The sequence below is a fragment of the Vicugna pacos genome, chromosome 20, assembly GCF_048564905.1.
Source record: "Vicugna pacos chromosome 20, VicPac4, whole genome shotgun sequence".
NCBI lineage: Eukaryota > Metazoa > Chordata > Mammalia > Artiodactyla > Camelidae > Vicugna > Vicugna pacos.
The window spans coordinates 14,323,335-14,344,640 of NC_133006.1; the positions used below are offsets into that span (position 1 = coordinate 14,323,335).

At 51.8% G+C, this 21,306-nt stretch overlaps 2 protein-coding genes across 7 annotated transcripts in view; one reads left to right on the forward strand and one right to left on the reverse strand.

The window, feature by feature from the left end:
* The window catches only part of TMEM63B (transmembrane protein 63B), a 23,609-nt gene extending 12,999 nt beyond the window's left edge, over positions 1–10,610 (reverse strand). The window contains exons 1-6 of one of the 4 annotated variants that reach the window (XM_015237395.2): positions 10,355–10,610; positions 4,003–4,185; positions 3,645–3,724; positions 3,375–3,413; positions 2,320–2,410; positions 906–943 (exon numbers count right to left, since the gene is read on the reverse strand). In XM_015237395.2, coding sequence (XP_015092881.1) covers positions 906–943; positions 2,320–2,410; positions 3,375–3,413; positions 3,645–3,724; positions 4,003–4,161 — 407 coding nt within the window. In that variant the 5' untranslated portion in view covers positions 4,162–4,185; positions 10,355–10,610. The other 3 variants (XM_015237394.3, XM_072944918.1, XM_072944919.1) reach the window with 3 other exon arrangements.
* Positions 9,235–21,216, forward strand: MRPL14 (mitochondrial ribosomal protein L14). Of its 3 annotated transcripts, none has more exons than XM_006201956.4 (3): positions 9,235–9,506; positions 18,616–18,707; positions 20,729–21,216. In XM_006201956.4, the coding sequence occupies exons 1-3, from the start codon at positions 9,438–9,440 to the stop codon at positions 21,093–21,095; spliced, it is 528 nt and encodes a 175-aa protein (XP_006202018.2). In that variant the 5' UTR covers positions 9,235–9,437; the 3' UTR covers positions 21,096–21,216. The 3 variants fall into 3 exon arrangements, with proteins under 3 accessions (XP_006202018.2, XP_072801022.1, XP_072801021.1); XM_072944921.1 differs by lacking the exon at positions 9,235–9,506 and adding an exon at positions 9,979–10,109; XM_072944920.1 differs by lacking the exon at positions 9,235–9,506 and adding an exon at positions 10,072–10,205.
* The last annotated feature ends 90 nt before the right edge of the window (positions 21,217–21,306 follow it).

Sequence of the window (21,306 nt, forward strand, 5' to 3'; positions counted from 1 at the left end):
TGCCCTTTCCTACCCCCCTCCCACATCCGCCCTAGCCCCTGCCAGTCTGGCAGCAGGACGGAGTTGAAAGGGGGGTCACTGGGTCCCCTATTTTCTGGGAGCGGAGGGAGAAGGAGAGAGAAGGGAAGGGAGAGAAGGGAAGGATGCAGGGAAAAGGGGAGGGAAAGAGAAAGTAGAGGAGGAGGAGAGGGATGAGAAGGGGGAAGAAAGAAAAAGAAAGAGAGAGAAAAAGAAGACTGCAGAGAGGAAGAGCCCTGAGGACCAGAGAGAAAAGGGAGAAGAGGACGGATCTGAAAAGGGAAGACAGGATGGTAGCAGGAAGAGGCAGAGGCGGGAGAGAGGAGGGTGATCTGGGAAGTGGTGGTGCCTTATGGGTGCTGGTGAGGCCCCCTGGACTTGGGGAGGGGCCCGAGGGGGGCTGGGGGCAGTGGCGGTGCTGACCTGTCCAGGCTTCCTGCCTCTCTCAGGGCTCACTGCCTGCCTGCCGCACTCTGGCTCCATCTCCTGACTTCTGCCTGCTGGATACTGGCTCCTGCCTGCTGCTGGCTGGCTGCTCCCAGCCTGCCTGTTGCCCCCACCCGCTGGCTGCACGGAGGCTGTGAGGTGGCAGCACCAGCCTCTGCTCTCATGGGGTGGCAGGGGCAGGGAGAGCTGAGGGCAAAGCAGGCCCCCCAGGCAGGGGGGCACACAGGAGACCGTGGGGGTAAGGTGAGGCTGGCCTGGGGGGACAGCAGGGGCTGGACTCCAAGGCTTGGCCTCCTGGAGTAGGGAGGAGGGTGTTGAGCTGGCTAGGAGTGCTAATGCCCTCAAAGCTGCTGGCCTCTGATCTTTGTAGGGAGATGACAGGTCTGAAGTTTCTCTTTCTGTTTCTCTCTTTCTTTAGAGCCTGAAGACCTTTCACTTACTTTATCCTGAAGATGGCTGTCAGCCAGGAACAGAAACCCTGGGGGGACAGAGGGCTATCAGCTGGAGACCCCATCCCACCAACCCCAGCCTCCCTTCCCCTCAAGCATCCCCTCCACCCCACACCATCTTTATGACCACCGCCAGGCTGTGGCTCACCTGTCACAACTCCCACAGCCCTCGACAGAGACTAGCTCATCCCCAGACAAGGGGAGGGGAAAGGTGCCAGCCCTCAGAAAAGAAAAAGGACCAAAGCCAAATGGGGTTATCTGCGGGCTCTCATGCCCACAAATACCCAGGAGGGCAGCAGAACCTACAGTTGTGTGGGCCAGGGTGGGGATGGGCGGGATTCGGGGTTTGGAGAGACCTTCAGAGCTGTAGCTAACACGGAGGGTTTGCAGTGTGGCTGAGGGGTGGGCCACGCTGCCTGAGGTCCTGCCACCTACCTTCTGGAATACCCAGAGTGACCAAACCAGGGTCACTGTGAGCTGCAGTCTCCTCCCCTCAAACCCCTAGGCTTGCCTTCAGACAGAGACCCCACTCAGGGCAGGGTGGGGATACATGGGAGAGGGCTGGACAGAGACCCTCCCCCAACTTCCTACAGGGAGAAGGGCCAGGCCTAACATGGGAAAGGGGAGAGAGGTGCCCTCCAGCCAAGATGTAAGACTGTGCTACCTGCTGCCAACATCACCCGAGTCTGGGGACCATTTGGGGCGACACCTCTGCTGTGCCACTTACCAGTTTGAGTCCAACTCAGGAAGCTGATAGGCTTCTTCTGCTACAGTGGCTATAGGAGCTGCCACCCCCAGGGCCCCCAGCCTAAGCTGGACTGACCAGGGCCACTCTGACCAGGACTCACCCTGGCAGAATGATAGGGGGCTAGGCAGATAATGCCAGAGAGTTGGGTCTGACATAAAATGGGTCTGTGGTCTGCTATGCATCACCAAGTACATGCCTTGTCTACAGGGGCTGCCGCCCCTCAGCGCCCATCCACAAGCAGGTCAGCCGGCCCCACGCAGCCAGGGGCTGCCAGCCTGCAGACTCTGGGCAGCACAATGGATTCTGTATGTTTTGTTAGGTGGGCCTGGAAGGCTCATTATTACTTCTAGAACCATAGCTAAGGAAAAAGGGGTTCTTAGGATTGACTGGTAGAGGGGGGACAGAACCCTACTGGGGCAAATGATGTTCAGAAGTCACGGATGTTAGGCTCAGGCTGGTCTGGAGGCTGCCGTGGAAGACAAAGCTGGGAGTTCTGGGTCTGGAGGGCAGCCCTGTGGGTCTTGGATGAGCATCAACCTTGCTGAGAAGGCCACTCTCCGTAGGTCCCTGACTCTGTATCACTGGAAGCTGGAGGCTGCTGAGCCCCCCTCCCCTGGAGGAGGGGGTGCTAAGAATTCTAGGGAGGGGGGCACTCACATTGTCTCTTTGGTCAAAGTCGACGGAGCTGGAGACAGACGTGAGACGCTCATATCGGTCATGACTGTCCCCGTGCATAGCTGAAGCCACACTGGGGGTGGGGGAGGATGAGAGATCAGAGAGCCTGGTGAGTCTAAGCCCCTGGGGAGCAGGGTGAAGTGGGTGGGCTCCCACTCCAGAGCTCCAGGGGCCAGACAAGGCACAAAAAGCACAGAGGCGAAAGCAGGGCGGAGGGTGGGGAGGTTGTGACTGCCTTCTCCCTGCCTCCCTTAAATCCACCCCTTCCCTTCAGGGGACCCGGTGGACCTAGGAGGCACTGATGCCGGGCAGTGGGCAAAGGGAGGGGGAAGTCTTCATCATCACCCAGTGGAGGTTGAAGAATGTGAGCTGGCCCTGCAGTTCCGGAGCTGACCAGCAGGGGATGGGGGGACAGAGCCAACACAGGGCAATGGGGGGATGGAGGACAGGTTGGACCAGGAGAGCCCCAGAGGGCGGGGGCTGAGGGGAGCTGGGGGATGTCCCCAACCCTCCCTCTTCCTCCACCCCAGCAGCTGTTGCAGCTCCAACGCCAGTCCTATAGACAGAGATGGTGACAGGACACAGAGGGCCAGACTGAGGCTTCTCTGGCAGCCCCCCTCCCAGGCCTCCAGAGGGGGTGAGCAGAGAACCCTGGAATATGAAGAACTAGCTGTTAGTGGGCGGGAAGCCACTGGAGACACCCAGTCTTGTCTCTGCGACCAACAGGGTGACTGTTCTGTGGGTTGGATGGTTCCTCCACCCTAGCCAGCCACGGCCATGAAGGCTGGCGTGCTGGGCACTTGGGGACAGACTTCTCCCAGGCAGAGCTCAAGGGAGAGACTGGGGAGTGAGGCAGAGACAAGCTGGGGAGCCCCCAGCTCTGCAAAGCACACCACCTGCGTTAATCCAAACATGAGCCTGCAGAGGAGAAAACTGAAAAGAGAAACCAGCAACGTGGCAGGAAGAGAAGGAAAGCATGAAAGAGAAGAAAAGAGAAAGCTGGTTTAGTAGGGTGAGGGGGCTGCTGCCCCACATACTATTCCTGTTCCACTCGGTCCCTCTCCTGCCGCCGGTGCCTGGGGACAGAGAACAGACAGGGTTAGCGGGGGCGTGGAGGTCCCTGGGAGCTGGCAAAGGACAAAGGCCCAGCTGCAGGCCCTCTGCGTCCCGTGCCCACTCTGGGACTGGTCCCTCTCATCCCCCCACCAAAGTAAGGATGCAAGAAAGCTGGCTGTCTCCAATCTGTGTGTGCGGGTATGTGTGTGTGCACCTGTGTGTAGGGGTAGGGGCGGGTCCCAGGGCTTTACCTGTCTGCATCTGTCACCAAGGCCAGCCGCCCGTAGTCCCAAGCCACCTTACGGAGGATGGAGAACAAGAACAGCAGTGCCTGAGGAAGGAGGGGGTGGTTGGCAGGAGGAGAGGCTGCCCACCCACTGGACTAGTCAGGAGGGCAGGGCAGAGGGGCAGGATTCTTGGCTTAGAAGGGGAGGACCCTGGCTTGGGTGAATGGTCAGAGGCTAGGCTTGGGCTGGGTGAGGGGCATCCCTCCTGCAGTCAAGCCTGGGGAGTCAGAAGCAGGTGGGAGAGTGGTTAGAGCTGACGGTGTTGGCCAGCTATGTACAGGATGTGGGTGCCAAGGATGGAGGGTAGCATGTGGGCACTCACAAGGAAGCACATGAAGTCCAGAGCCAGCACAGTGGGGACGCCCCCGAATGGCAGGCCCTGCAGGACGGTGCTGCGGATGCGGGCACTGTAGCAGTAGTCCTTGGGGTTGCTGTTGTTGAGGGCCGTGGTGCCCAGTGTGGCCAGCAGGAAGGGCAGCATGGCTGCTACTGCCGCATGGTCCTCCTGGGCAGAGGACAGAGTGGTCAGCTGGGCTCAGCCCCTGTCCCCTCAGGGTTCTGCTCATGGCTCTGGCAGGGTAGGTGTGGGGAGGGGACAGTGAGGGCAGATCCCTGGGCTGCTTGGGTGAGTGGAAGCTCTGGGCTCTGAGATAAGGGCCTGAGGAGGGGAGGGTTGAGTCACATGGATTTACCTTTACTGGCTCTTGGGCTGCAACCTTACCCTGGGTCTGGGGAACTTGGCCCAGATCTGGACTGGGGAGACTGGTTTTTCTAAGCTGGAAGTTGTCTGTGAGTCTCTTAACATTCACTTTCCACCACCTCCATATGCACAAATTCTCCAAACAGACTCTGCCTCTGTCTCCGTCTGCCTGTCTTAGGCAGGGGGCAGAGCTGAACTTGAGGGAAGATAAGGAGAGGTCTCGGGTCTGAGGATCCAAGGCTAAGTGGAGTGGCTCCAGGCCAGGGGTGGATGGGTCAAGAGCCAGTTACCTCATCCTGATCTTCTCTTTCTACCCCTGTTAGAAAAATGGCATAGTTCCAGTTGCTCAGTTTTCAACTCTGTTAATTATCTTCCCAATATAATTGGTTTCAAAATAAAATGTTCAGCTTTAGACTTGTCCCTCTGTCCTCAGAGTAGGGATCTGAAGAAGGATTCAGAGTGGGAGGTTGGTTAAAAAGCAGGACTTCTGGGTTTGTGTTACCTGCCTCGCTCACTCCAGCCCCTCCTCTTTACTCTTCCTGGGCCATGGCAGCAGCTACACCTTTTTCCCCTCCAGCTCCCTCACCTCTTTCCAGCTGTCTCAGCACGGGAGTGGTGTGAGGACTACAACTCCCAGAGTGCTCTGCTCCTACCTCTGGAGCAGGGCAGGCTGGGAATGCTGTGCCCTGTAGCGAGCCTTTCCATTGGCAAAGGAAGGGAGAGTGGGCGGGGGCCTCTTAGCCGGCCCAAGCCCCCTGCAGCCAGGGAAGTGCCCTGCGGCCTTGTTCCCTGCCACAGCCAGACTGTCCAGCCCTCCAACGGTCCTGGTGGATGGGTAAGGATGAAAGGGGCAGCCAGCTGGGATGCCTGTGTTCTGGAAACGCCTGGGGATCGAGATGAGCAGGGCTCTAGGGAGGCTCCCAGGGCGGAGAAGTGTGGCCACGACATTGCTGCCCCACCCCCATTCTACTGGAGGGCCCCTGGGGGCCCCTTCAGCTGACAACACTGAAGCTCTGCCGGAGGGGCGGGGGTTGTTCTCCAGGGAAGAAAGGAAACCAGACAAAGAGAGAGAACAACAAACCAAGAATCGGTGACTGCAACTGGGAGCTAGAGTCCCCCAGCCCCGGGGGGCAGCTCGGAGGGTTTCTCCTGCCCACCAATCCCTGATTTCCCCCCAGCCTCTTCCCAACATTTCAACTGCAGGCCAAGAAGTACCAGCTCTCAGATGGAGGGGGAAGCTGGGGTTGTTTGTGTGTTTCACTTGGTCCTAGGGAGTCTGAAAAGCCTGGGTTAAGGAGGCTAAGGGAGTAACTGCCCTGTTATGCCTCCCTCTTCCTTTTCCAGCCCAAGTTGCCTTAAAAAAACAAACAAACAAACAAACCAAAAATACCCATTAACTTAGTAATTGTAGCAGGCACCATTTATGGAGTGCCCACTGTTTCAAGAATACAGACATTTTTCATTTAATCATCGACACTCCTGAGTTGGACATCATTGCCATTTTAAGATAAGGGGACAGGGCTCAGAGAAGTTAAATAACTTTCCCAAAGTCACACTGCTCATAAAATGATGGACCCAGGGTTTAAACTTAGGTCAACTTCTTTCTAAAGCTAGAACATGTTTCAGGACACCTTGATGCTTTTCTGATGTGCGTAGAACAGGACTCTGCAGACCACAGAAGCTTCATAACTGCTCCTTACGTGTTCTCTGGCTAGAGAATCCCAGAGCACTGAGAATGTGTGTTTAGATGTGTAAACTTGTGTTGATCTATGTATGTGTGTGTATGTGGGTGTGTCTGGGAGGCTGAGTATATAAACATAAGGTGCACCAGGAGAGGTTAAAGTTAGGTATAGGTATCTTGGGGCTGTAGTAGTTGGGGTGCCTCTACATTACTCCCCCACCATTAACTCCTAACTTCAACACACTCCAGAGATCGATTTAGCCCATACCCACTCCTTGCCTGTTTCTCTCTGAAACTCCAAGACTCCACCAGGCCAGAATATAATGGGTACAAACCCCTGGAGCAACACCCCTCCCCCTATTCTATCCTCTCCACTCTGAGGAAGGTGGAACATTCTGGGTGCTCTTACGTTAAGGGAACCTGGCAGGGTGGGTGAGGGTCCAGCTACATGCTTAGTAACTGAAATCACCATGTCTGTCTGCTGCCCCGTCTTTACAGTCACAAAGCACTCTCCTCTCCACAACTGCATTGCTCTTCCCACCTCCCCCGTGAGGAAGGCTGGACACACTCCCCATTTTACAGGGGAGGAAGCAGGGACCCAGGAAGGAGAAGCTACTCAATGGAGGTCACAGGGCAGGAAAGGGTGGAGCCAGGGCCGGTGGCTCTGCTTGCTGACAGGGTTACTCCAAGCTCTTAATTGTGGGGGCGGGGCTGCTGGGCTGAATTTCATCCAGGGCAGCTGCTCTCAAAGCCTTCACTGAGAGCAGCTGAGAGAAGAGACACTGAGGTAGAATATTTGGGGTAGGAGTGTGTGTGTGGGGGGTGCAGTTCATCCACTCCAGACGATTGGTTGCCTGAGTCAGCAGTATCCCAGAATTTCTCTAGTCTGACACTGAGGCTTTAGCTGGAAGTGTGTAGAGAGTGATGGAGGATTTTATTTCTAGCTAACTGAAGGTAATTTTACCACCAAGAAGTATGTGCATGGTCAGGGGTGGGGAGCTATAAGTTAAAAGTTTTTTCAGAGGGAGGGTATAGGGTATAGCTCAAATGGTAGAGTGCATGCTTAGCATGCACAGGTCCTGGGTTCAATTCCCAGTACCTCCATTTGAAAAAAAAGTTTTTCCATACAGAGTTACTTGGGAAGATTTAATTTAGGGCTTGAAATCATAGAAAGGCAGTGTCATCTGACTGGAGGAGATGAAGATGGAGGCTAGCTCTGCTACTATGTAACCTGGGCCTCAGTCTTGCAATCTGTAACAAAGAGATATTAGTATCCTTGGTCTACTCCTACCAACTTCAGAGATAAGGGAAAAAACATATCAACAAATGAGGATAAAAGTAGGAAAAGAACGCATTTATCAAATACCTGTTTAACTCGTATTCTGAGTGCTTTACAAATATTATCTCCTTTACTTCCCATCACAACCCTAGGAGGACACTGAGGTACAGAGAGGGTACAGAACTTGCCTAATGTCACACAGCTAGTCTGTGATAGATCTGGACATAGACCAAGGCAACCTGACTCAAGTATGCTTTTAACCACCGCATGTTGTGACCTCAGTCAACAGAGGAGCCACTTCCACCAGGAAGCTGGGGGTTGCCAGCTATAGCTCTGGAGAAATGCCACACCCTATCTCTACCTGTTTGCCGTCCCTCTTGCTTATAGCTCCCAGACCTTCCACTCAGGCACTGGGCTGGTGATTTCAGGTTCTGAGGCAGGGATAGGGGACAGGCAACAGAGCCTGATGGCTAAGAGCACAGGCTCCAGGATGAGGCACATTACCTCAGCGCCTTGGGCCTCGGTTCCTTCATCTGTAAATGGGGATAGTAATTCAGTCGTGTGGTTGTCTTGAAGATTAAACAAGATGACTTATGTAAAGCTCTTTATACAGTTCAAGGCACAGATTAATTATAAAACAATAGCTACTGCTATCAATAAAATATGGAACAAAAAGGGTTGATTTGTGGAGCATAACTGGTAAAAATCAAAATAAAAGAAAATATAGAATTTAATATGCTAGACTCCCTTTGTCTAGGTGGGCTTCTTGTCTAGACCTAAGGGCTTTTATTGCATTTGGGACTCTGCTACTGAGTGCAGGTAATGTTTCCAAACTCTTCAAACAAACTGATCCATCTGTGTCAGGCTGGGAGGTAGGGGCGTGGGAGGGTGATGCTCTGCCAGGATGGGCCAGAAGTTCAGAGAATAGAACTTGCTATTGATCAACTACCAGGCAGGGTGCCAGGCTCTTTACCTGTGCTAATCTAGTTTGATTCCTATGATTAATCTTGTAAGGAGGTGGTAGTACACAAACTTTTTAATTGAAACTAAGGTTCAGAGAGGTTAAGTAACTTGTCAAGGTCACACACCTAAAGAATGGCAGAGCTGGAATTTGAATCCAGGTCTCCAAGACTGTTAAAATTGGAGGAAACTTGTAGGATGTCCAAAAGGGAGTTCTTAGCTGCTCACCACTGCCTTCTGCCTTGCCACATCCCTACCCACGCACCCATAGGCCAAGACTCAGTTGGGTGAGCCAACAGCAGGCCCTAGCATGTGCCACCTGGGGCATGCCAGGGCCTGGACCTTCTGGTACCCTGGAGGACAGTCATGCTGTCACCCCCCCCCCCAGCCTAGGAGATACTGCCACTCCCCTCCTCACATGTGCCTAGGAGGCAGGACTCAGGGTCCCTCCTGAGGAGGGGCTGGGCACAGCCTCACTCTTCTTGGGCTGCTGCAGACCCAAGGGGAGGCTAGAGAGTGGTACTGGGTACAGAAGTCCTGACCCTCCGTGTGTGCACCCCTCGCCTTTCCCCCTCCAGGGAAGTGGAGTGCTGAGGGGCCAGACCTCCACTCAGGGGACCCAGGCAGGTGGCAGCACAGAGCCCCAAGGGCAGCCGGCCTCTCTGACCTCTCCTCTCCACTTCCCAAGCGTCCTTCTCTTCTGGGAAACAAGGCGCCAAAGCTCCCTAGGTGGTCAAGAAGGCCAAGAGGGACAAAGCGCGCCGCCTCCCTTCAATGGGGCCTTTGCCCCACTCCGGTTCCGCGTCCGAATCCTTTGCCCACCGCACCCTCCTACACAGGCCCCGGCGGTTCATGAATGAACTGCACTGTGTGGGGCGCAAGGAAAGGACGCTTTCGGGGCCAGTCGCCTCCCCAGTCCTCCGACCAGTCGCCGGAGTGGCTGGGGACAGCGGCCGGCCTCGCGCCAGCTCTCGCAAACCCTGTCCTTGCCCAAGCCGGAACCCCTGCCCTGGGTCGGCTACTTGGCCCCCGGAACAGGAGAAAAGATAAAAGACACCGAGGGCATTGGACTTGGCAACCCTGGAATCCAAAACTCGGGGACGGGGGCGGCAGATTCCCCACAGCGGCGGCGGGCTGATGGGGCGCAGCTGGAACCACGGAGGGGCGCGGAGGGGCGCGGAGGGGACGCGCACCTGGACCCGGCAGGTGGGAGAAGAACGGCGCTACAAGGCCGGGGGCGGAGATCCCACCCCTCGGGATCTCTCCAAGGGTGGGGACAGAGGGCGGTGCACATCTGGACCCATGGCAGGGGTCGGAGGACTCATAGGCTCAGGATCGTGCGGGGTTGGGGGCAGCGCGCGGCACCACTGGGTCCCGCAGGAGGTTGAAGGGAGGGGACGCGCAGCTGAGTCCGGGGTTTTTCTTAGGGTGGCGGTAGGCTCCTCAAAGAAAAGACAGGGGGCTGGGTAAGGGTCGCGTACTCACCCCCAGGCGCAGACTCGGCTCCGGCTCGGAGCCCCAGGTTGGGGCGGGGCGGGGCTGGGGGAGGGGGAGGTGGAGTCGCTGGGCGGCTCGAGCTCCGGGCTCCTGCGGCGGCCCGGGCAGTGTCGGGGGAGGGGGAGGGGAGGAGGCAGGGGGAGGAGGGGCGGGGCCTCACAGGTCCCACCTACCTCACGCAAGGCGCGCGCGCACTCTCGGATCGCCGCCCGCCCCGCTGGGCCCAGCGCGCAGGCGCAGAGTGAGAGACCGCGTGGGGGGGAAGGCGGCTCAGTGGGGCCCGCGGCGGGATATTCCAGGGCGGCGAAGGCGGTACGGAGTTGGGGAGGAGGGGACGTCACGCTCCTAACTCTGTGCTTCCCGGTTCCCTTTCTTCCCCGCAGTAGGGAAGGCGCAATCCCCTGGCGGGTGAGGAAGGGCCGGAGCGGGAGGATCGTGGGCCCTCTTGGGGCGGAGGGGCGGCGGGAGGGGTCCCGATGGGGATGGAAGCCTCAGACCCGGACCCTCCTCCCTGTTCCCTTGGCCTCTGCACCGCCGCGTCCCCGGCCCGCGCTCACCTGCTTTCCCGGGGAAGGGGCAGGCTGCCGTCAGGCCTCGCGAGGTGGCCTGGTCGATCACTCTGTTGCGGCTCCTCGGGTTTGTCTACTGCTCTCTTTCCTTTCCCAGCCTGGGTCTTGAGATGACTTTGTGACTTGTTTGCCAGGCGCTTGTGTGGTGTGGAGAGTGACTCCACTGCTTTCACTGTCACGCCGATGAGTAGCTCCCCCGGCTCCAGGGGGTTCCCTGGTTTCTCATTTCACCAGAGGCTGCATCTGCCGGGGATTAAGACTGGAAAGATGAGAGAGAGGGACAGAGAAAGGAGAGAGAGGGAGACACGTGTGTGTTTGTGGGTCTGCTGCCTGTGTGTGTGCATGCTTCCACAAAATAGATCACCAAGACAAACGGACTATCTACTTGTTCATTTAATTTTGGGTTCCTGGAAAGCTCTCTTCAGGCTTGAAGGGGGATGATCTGGGGACAGAAAGGAACTATTCACTGTAGGCAGTAAATGCGCTTTGCCACCCTAAGAGATTGAATGGACTGAATTTATAAAGAGGTTAACAAAAGAGCATATGACAGAGTCACCTTGGGTTACTTGGGAAGAGCTAGAAGGTTGGGAGATAACTTGAACCTGGGCTGCTGGACAGAGGAAGGGCACTGCTTACCTGCATGTGTCTGGTTCTTGTGGTTGGTCAGTGTCTCTGCTGTTTGCTGGCTTTTTCAAGACAATTAGCTTGTGGAATGCAACTGTAAGGTTCTGATGCGGTTCAAACTGAATTCCCATTCAAATTGACTACCATTGGTTAGTTGGAAATCAGGTTAGTGGATCATGGCTATCATTTAAGAAAAAAATGAAGCAGAATAGAAAATATCAGAGTGCATTGTACTTAATAAGGGTAAGTATTATTTCTTGACACTTGCTTCAGCTATACACACGTGTGAGTGTGTGTGAGCATATTAGGAGGTATTATGCAATGTGTTTCTGTGTGTCACAGAAAAGTTTGAGACACGCGGGTTTCCTGTGTTCTCCTGTTTACACTCTTGCCATCATCAGCCTGCAATTTCAGTCACTTAAAATTGTCCATGAGGATGCAATTAGTACATCAGGAATATACAGTAAAGAACAGAGTGGGTCTCTTTTGAGGGAGGTTACTACACTAGAAGAAAGACAGTTCACTCTTCATTCATGAAGCAATTGCAGCACAAGGATTTTGTTGGGTCCTTAGGAAGGACAGAAAGGAAGATGGGGTTAAGCTGTGTTTGGCACAACTGCCTGACAGTTAGGCATGTTAACATACGGTAGGTTCTGGATCTATTTCTGCCTGTGACTAATTAGGGTCATCACATATTAACAGATGGACAGAAAAGGAAACATTTCAGAAAGGCTGAAATGAGAATTAAATTAAGGGCACTGTGGAATCTGTGAAGGAACAATAGCCAGAGTGTTGTATTTTGCTCCTAAATATCAAGGGTGAAAACCTTCCCTGGAGTCCATTTTTCAGGTGGTACTCTGTTGGGCACTGAATATAATTATGTAGACTCTTGTCAGCATCTAGAATCTTACATGATGCAAGAGTCCTTTGAAGCCTATCCTGCCCCACTCCTGTCTGGGGCGATGATGACACCTGGACCCACATAAGATGGATTTTCCTATTGTTTTTGTTACTTGGATAATTCTTATGGCCACGTAGGGGCTTGGGAGGATCTCAAAAATAAGTTACCATTGATCCTTCCTTTTTAGAGGCTGATGGTTGGTTCTGGGTTGTGGCTTACCCTGGTGCGATTTTACACGTGTATTAACAATGACAGCCAGCTTGTACAAGAGGATTATGATTCAGATCCCAGAAATGTTGCTATGGGTCAGGTGTGCTCTCTTACTAAGAAAGGTGCCACATAGCTTATTATTCATCAGGGAAACACAACTCAGAGTGGGAAAGTCTCCTTGTCAAAAACTTAAAAAAAGAATCATCTAGGTCTTTAGGAAAAAGGGCGCACTTTTCCATGTCTACATTAAACTGAAAAACACTTTCAGGACTGAGTGATCTTAAAGAGACACTCATAGTGCTGCCCTGAGAATCAGGGAGTGAGGCTGCCCTCCCTGGTCAGGATCTGGGAAACAAACTGCATATGCTGCAGACCTGGGCCCTACTGGTTAATTCAGAGAGGGATTTTCCACTTGAGAATGAGTCCTTACGTGAGTGAAGCTAAACCATTTTCATTTCTGTGCCCCTTTGCTCTTCCCAGTGACTCTTGCTGGACAGAATCACTGAGACCAGGAGAAGTGGTTTCCAAGGTCACAGACTGAGCAGGAGAGGAGGGAAGAGAGGGGTGAAGGAGATTCACTTTCTTTCAGATTTTTGGCTTTTTGTTTCCCTAACCCCTGCCTGCCTGCCTGCCTACCTGACAGTTCCATAAACCTGGCTCCTTGCCACTGGCTTGGTAGAGGTACTAATAGGAAAGAAATACGGATGTGATTAGGTAGAACTCAGCTTTGCCTTGTGCTGTTTTTCTGAGTTTGACCATACCGAGAATGTTACAAACTTATTTCTGAAACTATAGGTGTTTGCATACCTGTGAGGTGGGGATGGTGGGAGAGCAAAGCTAGGATAGATAAAATCTACACATTGAAAAACCAGCTTGAATAGTTAAAAATTGTCAGGTATTGTTCAGAACCATGATTTTAAATACTTCTGTAACAAGGTGGAGCAAACAAATATACAGGTTAGGTAAATAAACAGAGATAAGAACCCTGAAACATTTTTTTCTTTGTGAATCAAATTGAGAACCAGTTCCTTACTGGTAGCCAGAGTAGAAACAGCCCATTGTGCTGTTGAGAAATGCTGTGAGCACTCACACCTTTGTGGGTGATCAGAGTCAGCTTCAGCACTGGTCCTAGGCCACTCTGGGCGTAGTGTAGATATCTGTTGCAAAGACAGCTTTTAAATTCCTGAGTTTTAAAAGATTATGTGGCAGCTTTGACAGAGGAGCAAGTGTACTTGCACTGTGTGGAGTACGTTTGTTTCCAGGAGGTTTGTTAGTGGAGACAGCAGCATCTCGGCCATGCAGGTGTTGTGCCAGGTGTAATAGAAACAACCTTCTACCCTTCCTCGGACAAGTCAACAGTTCGCTTAACACTTCAGACTTCATTTCTCCATCTGCAAAATGGCACTTACTCTGTTGAACCCTTAGAACTGCCCAAAATCACCCTCTGAAAACTGTTGGTCTTTGTTTTTGTCTTTCCATTGGGTGCTCAGGAAAGAAATCATCCAAGAAAGTGATCTATGTGAATTTGAGCCTTGTATTATGTTACACTTGTGTGAGGTTAAAAAAACCCACAAAACTTCCTGGAAGAGAATCCTTCCAGGACAAAATAGTAATGAGTATTTAAGCAACAAATAAATAAGAGCACTTTTTGGTCCGGAATGATTGGCGTGAAACCTGCAGGAGATAGGAGGTGTTGTCAGCATGACAGGGCGGAGGATCCAGGGAATTCCCTTATTTTGATTCCTCAAAGCTGCCAGGCCTCTGCTTTTTCCTGCTGTGATTTAAGAAGGGCATTTACATCCTTACACTCAGCAGAGTTTGGCCTTTTTGCGGCTGGGCCTTGTACTTGATTTCTCTTAGTGTTTCTTTTTCTTTTCTGTCACTTACCAGCAGAATCTCCTTTAAACACTGTTTTATGATTGTGCTGAACTTTTTTATTTGCTTTTTGTCTTTTTTCTTTAGAACCCATTCCTCTTGAAAAGCTTTTAAAATGTAGATAACAGGCCAGGCAGTAAAAATGACAGTTGTTCAGGAAGAAACAATGTATAAATATATATGGATCTGTGATACTAAGTACAACATTTTGCTGATTCCTAAAGCTCAAATAATGATACTTTGCAGCTTTTGACAAAGCATCAGAGGCATAGACTCTTCCTGTCTGCTTTTCTAGTCTCTGTGTATTAAAATTAGCTAAAAATGAGCTCTCAGTGTCTTGGACGCCCCCCTAAGTCACCAGGAGCCTGGGTGAAAGGCATGAGAAACATCACCAACCCCACCCCCCCCAGACTGGAGCCTGTCTGGAGCTGGAGGATGAATTGCAATTGCAGATGCATTTTATGCATTTAACAGATACTCACTGAACTCTTGTTTGTATGCCAGGCGCTGTTCTAGGTCATGAGCATGCAAGGAATGAACAGGGCGGGCCTGGTCCCTGCCCTCACAGAGAGTACTTCCAATGGGACCTATGAGGTCATGCTAGGTGAAAAACTCACCTCTGTCCCTGAAATCTACAGTCCTCCCTGGCCTCCACAACCAAAGGGAGATCTTAATGTTAAACCAGGATGGAAAATGAGCATGATCTTTGGATTGTGTTAGGTAATTTCTCTCCGTCTCTCTCTTGCTCTCTCCTTTCCTTCTCTTGCCCTCTCCGCACCCCCCCCCACCCCCAGTGGTTGTGATTCATGCTCTAAACCTGGAGGGCATTGCTCAGTGCTGACCAGGAAGTGGCATGAAAAGCCATCCCTGGCACTAGAGTTTTCTGAATACCTGGCTTCCTCCGAGTGAGAGTTTGGAGGAGGAAATAGCATTGGGGTTAGCTTCCTGTGCAAACACAAGATTCAGGATAACATTGCTTGTGAAACAAAGCATTATATATAGACTGATCTGAAGTGAATCAGAGCCTGTGTCTACAGGTTGGATTTATGCTAGGAAGTAACATCAGGGGCAGTCAAAATTGCTTCAAAGTAAATTTCTGCCTCCATTACTCTTCCCCGATCTGAACCAGTTGTTTGTTTAGTGGTGGGATATGGTGTTTTTCCACAGTGGGCAGTGAAGCACCAGGCCTGGGAGATGATTTCAGGGGCTTGTGAATGTAGCATGGGCTAATCTTCCATGGCCAGCACCATGGTTCTTCTAAAGCATGTTTACATGTGATGTGCTGGTTCCTGATACACAGAGAAGAACTCCAGTGTCTGGATTTCCCTGTGCGATGCCATAGGTGGGGGGTCTGTCTTTCTTTTGGCTACCTTGTTTATTTTATTCGTCAAATATTTATTGCACTGTTACTCTATCAGGACCTGCTGGGATCTTTTGCTGGGGTGGCAATAGAGGGGACCACAGATTTTTCTGTATACAAATATATTTGGTCCTTTTCTGCTTTCAAGTTCATAGGAATGCTTACTGCTGTTCATTTGATGTCTTTAAGTCCTTTGGGTCTGGAGGTCACTATCAGATCCACCAAAGAGCTAGTGAAAAGTCTTTGAATTAGGCCTTTTCTTGTGAAGTGCTCCCTAGAGACGTGAATGTATTACTCTTGTGTATGAGGGCAGTACAAATAATCCTGAGTCTGTGGGATTCCTAAATTCCTGTAGTGAGTTCAGAGGCCATGTTGTCAAGATCTCTGTGGTTTCTGAGTTGTGGATAGTGAATAGCAAGAACTAGAATGTTCAGGGATGTCAGCCTTATCTCCAAAAAAAAAAGAAAGAAAAAGAAAAGAAATCTAAATTTATTCTGTGTCTGAATTTGGATAGTGAAAGCTGGGCCAGTGAGAGTTCCTTTGGCTAGGGACACCCAGGCATCCTAGGTGTGCAACGCTGCTGGCAACGGATGCTGCAGCCTTACACAGAGCTTCTCGGAGGAGATATGTTTAGAGCTGGGGCAGATTTCGCTGGACATAGATGAGCCCAGGTTATAGGGATGGCTTATGAGCAAGGCAAAGAGAGGAGGCCTGGGTTTGGGTCTGTGCACAGACTGCTCTGCAGATTTTATTTTAGGAAAGTACCTTAAACATTGGGGCTTGTTATTCCCAAGTCAGAGAAGTTCTGGGAAGTCCCCAGGTGCTTCTGCATTTCTCGGACTTGTGGTGCAGTGTGGAGAGGCTGGGTGTCAAGTTCTTGGGAAAGGGGACCTGGGTGGCACCAGACTAATTGTGAGGGCTCAGTGGAGGAGCTGGGGGAGCCGGAGCCTCTTTTCTCCCAGGGAGTGAGAGCAGGGGCCCGCCAGCATCCATCGGATGGATGGGAAGGCATGGCTGAAATTGGAGGGAGGTAACTGCAGCCTGGACCAGAAGGACTGCTTTTCAGAGCTCCTTTCTTTTCCCCCTGAAAGCCAGTCTTCCATTATTGCTCAGAGTGTAACGCTCTTGTTGCCACCTACCCTACGAATTGTAAATTGGATTAAAGAGAATAACTTTTACCTGGTGTTCTTCTGCATTTCAGTTGATTCAGCAAGCAGTGAGTTGGGTCTGAGTGAAATGTGCATGAGATATCAGTATTCTTGATGGGATAAGGATGATCTAACAGTTGGAAAAATACTAATGTTTAAATTAAATTTACCATGTTAACTGTGTTGAGTAAGAGCGTGGGTTCAGAAAGCCAACTACTGGGGTTCAAATTTCAGCTTTGTCACTCCCAGCTGTGTGACTTGGGCAAACTATGCGACCTCTCTGGGCCTCATTTCCTCACATATAAAATGAGGCTAATAATAGTGTCCATTTCATAGTTTTTGTGAGGCTTAAATGAGATGATGATGTAAAGCATTTAGCCTACTGCCTAACACACTGTAACTACTTGATACATTTTCATTAAGAAAGAAAACAGAAAAGGACCAGATGACCCTTACAGCTGCTTCTCACCCTGAGCCCCTTATGTGAAGTGGGCTTTGTACGGCAGCGTGAGGCCATAGGGCGTGGAGGGAAGACCCCTGGACTGAAGCTGGGGGCACTTCTGGTTCTGCTTCTGCCCTCAGCTAGTTATGGGGCTTTAGTCCCTTCCTCTGTCTGTCTCTCAGTTTCCTAATCTTTGAAAGGAGACAGCCGTGAGGTGATGATGATGAAGACCGTAGTAGGTACCGTGTGCGTGCACCGCGCTCCGTGCTTTACACAGCTTCTCACGAGCACCTTATGAGTAGGTGTTCAGATGGGGAAGCCCTGTGTTACAGGTGGGGAAGCTGAAGCTCACAGCCCCTTGCCCAGGGCCACTGAGCTGTAAAGGTAAAGCTGGCCTCATCTGATAGTCTTTGATTCTGTGCATCAGATGTTAATAGTTCTATAAGTTGGCTGCCTGTTTTTGCATGTAGTTTTCTGATCATAATTACATTTCGGCCAATGCTTCCTGGGTTGTCTCAAGGAAAACACTGGAGAATAAGCTTGCAATTTGAGGCTAAATTGTAGTTTATAAGCATTTCTGGAGTGTTTAGGTATTCCTGTAAAAATGAATAATGAGGTTTTCCCTCACCCTTATTGAATAAAACCTTATCTGAGGTGCTTTGAGCTTGTGCAAGGCAAAGCTATGTGTAAATACTACAGTGGTAGAAGCTTTCTCAACAGAGCTCTCGAATGAGGCCCTTTGTAGCCAAACCCTTTGATGAAAGAGCAGGCATGCTTTGCCGCTGGAATTGTCGACAGGCTGTAGGTTTTTCTTAAACATTCCCTTCCCTGTTGCCCAGGTGTTGCAGGAACCTGGGAGTTGCCAGATTTGTTGGCGCTGGGGAGCCTCGGGCTCGAGTTTCTGCAGCCTGGAGTCAACAGCGTTGGGTTGGTGTTTGCTCTTTCATCTCCCACTTCCTCTCCCAAACCGCACTTTCAGCCGCAGGATGGTGTAGGTAGTTCTGTGTTATGTTGCTGTTTGGGAGACTGATCCAGATGGAGACCTTGGTTCATGACTTGGCAAGGGCATCCTTTGGCTCTACTTGGCTAACCACGAGCTGTCCAGGTGTTCTGGCTTTTACATTTGGGGGAAAGGTGATATGGTGACAGACAACCTGGACAGTTGCTCAGATAATCTGCTTTCTCCCACGAAGTAAAAGTTCTGGTTCCAGGAGGCATGTGAGTGTCAACAAGGGTACCAGGAGGCAGGTGTGGAGGGCTTGGGAAGTGGTCCCTGCCTGGGTGTGTCCCAGAGGACTCATGCTCTCCTGCTGCCTGTGGAAGTGATGTAATGGTGAAGGCATTCTCTGAGCTGTGGTGCTACCTACTGCAAGAACTGTTGTGGGCCATTCCAGCTCTCTGACCCCGGAGAGAATATGACTCAGCAAAATTGTAGCCGGAATTCCATCTAATCATCTGTGTATCTTTTAACCACCAAGATTTATATTTAGTGACTGATGATCCTGTGCTCAAAGTTCCATCTCCCACATGAGTCCCCAACAGTCTTTTTTTTCCCCCAACACTCTCTTACCAAAAAATAAAAATAAAAATAAAAAACAAACCAAAAAAACAAAACAAAACAAAAAAACCCCTGACTCTGAGTGAGGACATTGACTTAGAAATAAATCCTTTCCCCCTCTTTCCCTGCAGGATTTGCCCTCTTGGGATCCCATGGCTTTCTTTACTGGGCTCTCAGGCCCCTTCCCCCACTTGAGCAGAGCACTCAGCCAGCGCTGTTTCAGGTAACTTCCCGTTAAGTTCTTAAAGCTATGTTTCTGAGTGAGCCTCCCATCAGGGCTGGGTATTTTGGTGACTAAAGCAGGAGTGGAAACTGGGGGAGGTGGGCTTGGGGTCAGGGAAGGCTAAGGGAATAGGTGGAGCTGGGATTTGGTGAAGCCAGGTGAGGGGGAGAGGTAAGGTTCTGTTGGAGGCAGGATCAGGAAGGGAGATGGAGGAAGATGAAATCTCCATCCTTGCAGGCTTTTGTAGTGAATCTGACATCTCTCGACACTGTCACCCCCCCAGTACATTAACACTCTCTCTTTTAAAAATGAAATCTTTTTTTTTTCTAAATCACATGCTTATTAGCAAAAACTCAAGCATGATGGAAGTGTGACAACCTCCCCCTTCCCCGTTTGGATGCTAAGCCAGGGCAGAGAGCATGGGTTGCATTCCTGTTGGCAAACATGCCTTTTGGCCCTGTTCGAGCACTCATTCCACAAGCGTTTACTGAGCCCTGTGCCTGGGGTTGGTCACAGAGAGATGAATAAGAATTGCTTCCTGCCCTGGAAGAGTTCTCACAGTTGGCCATGGGAGCAAACTTGGAAACAAATAACTCTAAGAAAACGTGGCCAGTATAATAATAGAGGCTTGTACAGTTCTTTGGAAGGCCTGAGACAGGGGTTGCTAATGGAGGAGGTGGAGGAGGAGAAAAGGAGGGTGGAGGCGGCCTTCCCAGAAGGGAAGTGGGGGCAGGCCCCATCCCCGAAAGGCCAGGCATCCCTGGAGAGCTCCAGGGGTTCTGGGCCACAGAGTGGATGTGTGAGTGGTAGGAGATGGTGGACCTCAGAAGGCAGGTATGTTGGGGCCAGGCTGTTGACAGTTAGACAGTGGGGACCACTGAGTAATCCTAAGCAGAGGAGGGGCCTCCGTTTTATATTCTAAGAAGGGCTCTTAGTTGGCAGAGTGAGGTGCACAGGGAGCCGGTTAGGCCACTAGCAGGTCTTGGTGCGGGAGAGTGAGCTGCTGGATAAAGAAGTGTCGACAGGGGTGGAGGGAAGGGACACAGGTGTTCAGGAGGTGGTATCAGTGGGATGAGGCAGCCAGTGGATTATTGATGGAGAGAGGTTTATGGCTTGGGAGCTGGAGTGTCTGGAGGAGCCACTATCTAGGCAGGAAATGCAGCAGCGGGAGGAGGTTTGCGGGGGTGGGGGTGATGAGGTCACTGTGGGACCTGCTGAGATGGCAACATCTGTAAGACACGTGCGGAGTTAGAGTGGAAATACAGGACCAGAGTATAGGAGAGAAGAGGGGCTGGAGATGGGCTCTACTAGCTGGAAGGAAGGGGACTAGGGAACGTTGCCCAGGGTGGGCATGTGGAGTGAGAGGAGAGGACCTGGGTGCCCCTGGAGAACACAGCACTAAGGGCTGGGCGTCAGGAAACTAGAATTCCCACTGCCAATCAGATTGCTTAATAATAGCTTTTCTGCCCTTAATAGGTACTCTTTCTAGTGGAGAAAAATGTATTAAAACAAAAGATTGTTATCTTGCCTTATTTTCAGTTTCTGCTATGTTGTGTCGAGGGACTCACTTAGCAAACACACTCACTTGTCTCCTCTGGTTCCCAACAACATGTAGATGGACATGTGGGGATCGGTATATTCTGGGGGAGCAGGTTTTGCAGGCTAGGCAGTGGGCGGGGCGGGGCCCATAAGGTATTCCCTTAATCCTCAGAGTCCTTTTGGAAACCAAAGGCTATAAGTTAAGGCTGCCATGAAGTTCATTTGTAACAGAAAATTGGGTCCTCTTTAAAACCCATCCAGATTGAGGTGCTGACCAGGCAGCAGCAGCTGTAAGGAGCTGCGAGGGCACTGCCATGGGCACAGAGAAGTCTTCACAGGCACTGCCTCTGCTGGGGCCCTGGCCGTGCTCTGTCCGGCATGTTGGTCATGTGCACGGTCGGTCTCCAAAGCCTTGCCTGGCAGAGGCCTCTGCGCCCTGATCGAGCGACATGCAGACCTCGGCTTTTTTTTCCTTCCACCAGCACCACTGGGAGCCTCGGTGCAATTCAGAAGATGACACGGGTGCGTGTGGTGGACAACAGCGCCCTGGGGAACACCCCATACCATCGTCCGCCTCGCTGCATCCACGTCTATAACAAGAACGGGGTGGGCAAGGTGGGTGACCGGATCCTGCTGGCCATCAAGGGGCAGAAGAAAAAGGCGCTCATTGTGGGGCATCGCATGCCCGGCCCCCAGATGACCCCCAGGTTTGATTCCAACAACGTGGTGCTCATCGAGGACAATGGGAACCCTGTGGGGACCCGAATCAAGATACCCATCCCAACCAGCCTGCGCCAGAGGGAAGGCGAGTTTTCCAAGGTGCTGGCCATTGCTCAGAACTTCGTGTGAGCAGAGCCCTGGCCCCGGCCACAGGGGGCTTGTGAAAGGAGCCCTTCCGAGAACTGCACCTGTGCTGAGAGGGAGCCCGCGAAACAGTGTCCTGAGAAAATAAATGTTCTCGTGTCCCTTTCTAGTTTTCTGGGTGTGGGTGTGGGGTAAGTGGCACTGAAGCAGTTAAGGGTGCCACATGAGACGCGGTCTTTTCACGCAATAGCCCTTG